The following is a 5945-nucleotide window of genomic DNA, read 5'->3' as shown; positions in this document are numbered from 1 at the left end:
GCAAAATTCCGTAGTTGATTACTGAATCATCTCATTGAAATAAAAAAGATGAAGGAGAATTTCAACTTGATTAAAAATGTAAAGACTCTGTAAATAAAGTTCTTGCTTAAATTTTGAGACAAAACCGAGAAGCTTGTAATTTTAATGGAGATTGCAATTTTAACAGTAAATTTCTTAGGATGAGATAAATACTTATTATAACAGAACTTGTATACGATTTAGAGCATGAGTATGAGTATTTATCATCATTATATCAGCCCTTGGACCTCTGCTGTTGGACATAGGCCTCCCTAATAGACCTCTAGCTGCTTCGGTTGGAAGCGGCCTGCGGCCTTAAACAGGTCCTCCGTCCATCTCGTTGGTGGAAGTCCTAAGCTGCGCTTACCGAACCGCGGGTTCCATTCGAGAATTTAAAATTGTACCTATTGATGGTGAACCATAAACTTATTACACCTGTGTATGTGCGTGTGTGGCGTTGAAAAATGTCTTTTCGACTAGCATTTACCCGCGACTGCGTCTACAAAGAATTTGGATATTGCTATCCTGTATGAACTAGGTCATTTTTCGAGATGAAAACTATGCTATATTCTTACCAAGGTCCTAAACTATCTCCATGCAAAATGTCATCCCAATCGGTTTATTTAGTGGTTTAACTGAAGAGGTAGCAGGCAGCAGACACATTTATTTTCGCATTCACAAATTAGCATAAGTACCTACACTTCGCCAATAGCATTAGTTTTTTTGTATTCACTTTAGGATATCCCCAAATGTTAGTAGCACAGGCCAAACGCCTTTGCCGCCCTAGCCAAGACCACCCCAGCTGTTAAGTACACCCCAGCCCCACCAGCTGAGACTACCCTCGCCGATTCCACTTTTTTTTTTATTTGACTGGATGGCAAACGAGCTAGTGGGTCTCCTGATGGTAAGAGATCACCACCGCCCATAAACATCTGCAACACCAGGGGTATTGCAGATGCGTTGCCAACCTAGAGGCCTAAGATGGGATACCTCAAGTGCCAGTAATTTTACCGGCTGTCTTACTCTCCACGCCGGAAACACAACAGTGCAAGCACTGCTGCTTCACGGCAGGATTAGCGAGCAAGATGGTGGTAGCAATCCGCGCGGACCTTGCACAAGCACCTTTGCCTTGCACTTCAGATGCCTAAGCCGAAAATCATATGGGTGTAGAGGACTTGAGCTAAGCCATTGGTTTTGGTAGCTAAGGAATGGTTAAGTAATAGGTATTTCATTAAAAACACTAACTATAAGTAGTGAATGCATTTATTAAGGGTTGGCGGCGAAAAAAGTCATATTCGATAATTGCACTTCGTCATCAGTACCAGTTTTTAGTGGCCCCATCCCTTGGCATAGCCCCAAGTGTTGACAGAGCTGGGCCACACGCCTTTGCCCAAGCCGAGCCCGCCCCAGCTGTTAAGACCATTCCAGCTGTTGACTCCACCCCACCCGAGGCCACCCCAGCCGAGGCCGCCCCAGCCGCCCAAGCCACCCCAGCCTAGGCCAGCAGTGCTGACGATAGGAGCGGAGACGATGGGCGCGGAGATAACGGGAGCTAGGCCAGTCTTGATGACTGGAATCGGGGCTGCCTTGACCATGTTGGCGGATGATACAGCCACTGGAGCTATGATTGGGGCGCTGATGATGGGAGCTCCCCAACCTCCTAAATGAAAAAAGAATTGTTAGAGAAATGAAAAAAAAATAGATCTTGTTACTGAGAAACGCAAGCCATTTTTGAGTTTGACTCACGCACTCAGATTTCCCTATTTTAAAACACGCATTGTGATTAAAATCATATCATGTTATTTAATGCCGTAAACTTATTCAGTTCTTCTTCAGCCAGTCCAGCTATCTACATCATACCAAGCTTCGTCCAAATCTGTCCAGCCGTTTTAGCGTGAAGGAGTTACAAGCTCACACACACACATACACACACATCATCCTCATCATCATCATCAGCCGGCCTCCCCCTAAAGCAGCGTTTCCACCAACAATGTGCAAGGATGAGAGGAATATGTTTTTCATTAACCAATAGAAACGCTTCATCCACACATCCTCGCAGGCGTAATGAAAAACATTTCTCATAATGACCTTTAGCAGAATCATCATATCACCGAATTACTTTTCGCATACATTTTTTCTCATAAGTACTATCATTTCTCATAATTTTGCAAAGCCGAATAATATTAACATCACATAATATCAATGAGAATAATATTTATATGTTCGAATAGTCGCTACACAGAAAGACATATCTCATAATACTACTTTGCATAATGATAATAAAAAGCACAATAACATATATAAATAAATATGTTTCGGGGATCTCGGAAACGGCTCCAACGATTTCGATTAAATTTGGTATGTAGGGTTTTCGGGGATGAAAAATCGATCTAGCTTGGTATCACTTGGTACCGAGTTTTAGCCCGTGCGGAGAGATATTAATATTATTATGTGTCATTACGGTTGTGAATCTGACACTGGCTCAGTATAATGCTGAAGCGTTAAAAACTCCCAGCGTTGTTTTAATTGTAGTTCTATTAACTTAACCTTTATTGGCAGCAGTAAGATTCTGGCACTTTGCTGGCCGCTGCCGTGGCACGCTCGCTTCGCTCGCTCGGCTCGCGCGCTATTGTGGTGGAAGTTCTAACCTAACCCAACCTAGTATGTAGTTGCTGTTCTGTTCTGACGCTTTGCCTGTTGCTGTTACAGCACGCTTACTTTGCTGGCCTTACTTTTAACCTTAACCCATTCTTATGGTAGCTGTTAGTTCCTTTAACTATGTCATTACTCATTACGCCATGTTAAAGTCAGCGCTATTTAAAATTCGGTGTAAATACAATAGTCCAAACTAGTATTTTGCTATGCCATTATGCCATATAAAAATCGGCGTTATTAATGCTCTTCTATTTAACATCCTGCAAAAGTATATTCGGCGATATGAGTGTTCTGCTATGCAAAGTGATGATTATACAGAAGTATCATTAGGCTAAAAAAAATATGAGATACCTGTTATGCGAAGTGTAATTCGGCGAATCGATACTATGCAATATGAAGAACCCATGAAAAACATATTCTTCGCAATACATCCTCGCACACCTCTGGTGAAAACTGCTTTAAAACGCCAGTTTTTTCCGGAGGGGTTGCCATAATCCCCACGCTTGGCAGGCGTCTTTGGAATCGCAGTGTTACGCTGATGGTGTACGCAGAAGACGCTGCTGCTTGTCTTCTGTATTTTTCCTTCAGTGGCCTTCTAAGACCCAACGAGATGAGATGGGTAACTGTTCTTGTCCAGGCACCCCACGGAAATATACACTTACCCAATCCATATCCGTAGCCGCCGATGGCACTGCCGTGGCTTGCGCCTACAACGGCCAGCAAAGTCAACTGAAACGACGTAAAGAAAACCGTAATAGTATAATTCAATTCAATATTTATTTATCTACATGCATATCATAACTTCCCTATTATATGTTCAGAAACGACTATCAAATGGCCTTTATTAAGAAACCTGGTATCTTACTGTTCACATTAAAGTACAGTGCATCTTTATGTTTACATTAAAGTATCGGTAATACTTTTTTTAACAATGCATAATATCTGTACATATTGTAGAAAACTTATGACATGCATGTAGATAATAATTATTATTCAAAGTCAAAGTCAAAATCAAAGTCAAAATACAGGCCATATCTGAACATATTATAGAAAACTTATGATATGCATTTAGATAAAGTTATGTATGCGGCTATACATAATTAGGCATTAAACACTCGTGTGATATTATTATGAAACTCGCCTTCTTAAACCACACTCTCGTTTCATAAAACCACACTCGTACTTTAATGCCTCTCATTATGCACCAGCCACATAAATAACTATTATGAACAATACAGTGTTTGTGTTTGAACTTACATAGTACGCATGTACATGGTATTAAGTGCATACTTAACAATAGAAGTAAATACTATTTCCCCGTGTGCCGTGGTGTCGGGTTAGAATTACACCTCTCCATTTCTTCCGTGGATGTCGTAAGAGGCGACAAAGGATATAGGTTAAGGTATACCGCAGGCGACAGGCTAGCAACCTGTCACTATTGTACCGTTTTTGTCAAACTTTAAACCTAAAATTGCTAAAAGTGGCTCTGAAGCGGTAAAGTTTCGTGTGCTCTGTCTACCCCATTTGGGAATACAGGCGTGATGTTTGTGTGTGTGTGTGTGTGTGTGTGTGTGTGTGTGTGTGTGTGTATGAGGGACGATAATTTCTGTGCACTACTACATACAATAGGTCATTTACCTACTTACATTTTTCACCTATATCTACCTATAGCGAATTATTCAACATACTACAAACCACTTGCTCGTTTGCCATCCAGTCAAATATAAAAAAATAAAAAATTGAAAACTAGCTCTTGCCCACGAATTTGGTTATCACGCGTGGTTCCCACGGGAACTGTGCATTTTCCTTGATAAAAGTAGCCTCACTCTCTGGCCCATAAACTATCTCTATGCAAAAAATCACGTCGATCCGTCGCTCCGTTTCGGCGTTAAAGGTGGACAAACTCATACACTTTCACAGTTATAATTATTAGTATGGATTACTTTGCGAATTTTTGCATATCAGTACTTTACGGGACCACATACCTAGACAATTTAATACTCAGTACTCAGCAAAGATAATAGATGGCGCTTGTGTCAATCAACAGATCGAAATCAATCTATTGGAAGTTTGGAAACAAAAACAAAACGAGTAGAAAATTTCCCAAGATTAATTTGTTAAAAATTTACTATTTTGTGGTACATATTGAAGAAAATAGATATACTCACAGCTACGTATGTGTTCATGATTCCTTGTGACGAAGTGTTGCATTGTGCGCCAGCGCATTGCATTATATACTACGGCGCATCCTGAACCGGTGCGTGTTGCGCCAGGAATTACCATGTATCCTTGTACCTGTTGTTTTAGACAATTCTAATTAAGTTTCCTTATTTATTGATGAACTTAGCATAGGAAAGCACCGATCGATCTATATATAATTGAAACAATGATGCCATTCTGAGGTATTGTCTAACATGCTGGAATCACAATCGGTTTCACCATTTCTTTCTGTGACACGGTGTAAGACGAGGGTAGAAAGAGATGATGTTTGTGATCGCGAACGCCCACTACACCGTATCAGTCACCATACATCATCAGTCATGACTGTAATAAGAACGTGTCAGGAACGAAATTTTAAGCGACGGTGACGGTTGGTTACGAAACGTGCTATAGTGAGCATAGTCTCTTACTTTTTAATGCAATAGTACATTACTGCAGAGGCCGGGAAAGAAAGGCTTGCAGGCCGAGTATGTATAGGCATATATAGGATAGGTACACGAGACTGGCATGTTTTTTCACGCCGAGGCTTGTATAGTGCTTTTCTCAAACATGCACTAAAAGAAATAAAAACTCCTAGAAATCAATGTTTTATTCGTAAAACAACTAAAATTGTACCAGACTCAAATTATATCATATTTGTAAGTAAGTGTTTATTTCATTCTGACATGATTTTTAAGAACGTTAAAGTAATCCCAATAAAATCAAATTGCTATAAAGCATGTAGATATAAGGGACTGCAAAAATTAAAAATCTCGTTTCTAAACGAAACTTTTAAAATGACAATATAACTTACTAGCAAAATGGCTAAAGCCCAAGTCCAGTCAATCGAAAAAAAAACACCAGGACACTTGTCAATTTTCCCGCCAAAACTTTTTTTTATTGTGTTTGCTGTTCGGCTTTTAGAAAAGTATATATTTTTGCCTGGCACGTTGCCTTCGCTGCAACGATTTCGATGAAATTTAGTATGTGGGGGTTTTCGGGGATGACAAATCGATCTGGCTTGGTCTTATCTGTAGTAAAACGCTTATTATCAAGTTTTAGCCCGAGCAAAG

The 5945-nt window shown here is 40.2% G+C and overlaps 2 protein-coding genes across 2 annotated transcripts in view; one reads left to right on the top strand and one right to left on the bottom strand.

Annotated features, from left to right (window-relative positions):
• LOC141436595 (ecdysone oxidase-like) overlaps window positions 1–284 on the top strand; it is a 17995-nt gene extending 17711 nt beyond the window's left edge. The window contains exon 4 of the mRNA XM_074099592.1: window positions 258–284. Within this exon, the coding sequence (XP_073955693.1) occupies window positions 258–284 (27 nt within the window). The remainder of the gene's footprint in view (window positions 1–257) is intronic.
• A 979-nt stretch (window positions 285–1263) lies between these two features.
• LOC141436091 (uncharacterized) lies at window positions 1264–4925 on the bottom strand. Its single transcript, XM_074098942.1, has 3 exons — window positions 4842–4925; window positions 3336–3402; window positions 1264–1678 (listed from the first exon to the last, which is right to left on the bottom strand). The coding sequence occupies exons 1-3, from the start codon at window positions 4902–4904 to the stop codon at window positions 1347–1349; spliced, it is 462 nt and encodes a 153-aa protein (XP_073955043.1). The 5' UTR covers window positions 4905–4925; the 3' UTR covers window positions 1264–1346.
• Window positions 4926–5945: the final 1020 nt, after the last annotated feature.

This window comes from Choristoneura fumiferana, chromosome 16, assembly GCF_025370935.1.
Source record: "Choristoneura fumiferana chromosome 16, NRCan_CFum_1, whole genome shotgun sequence".
Taxonomy (NCBI): domain Eukaryota; kingdom Metazoa; phylum Arthropoda; class Insecta; order Lepidoptera; family Tortricidae; genus Choristoneura; species Choristoneura fumiferana.
This window is presented reverse-complemented; position numbering and strand designations above follow the sequence as displayed.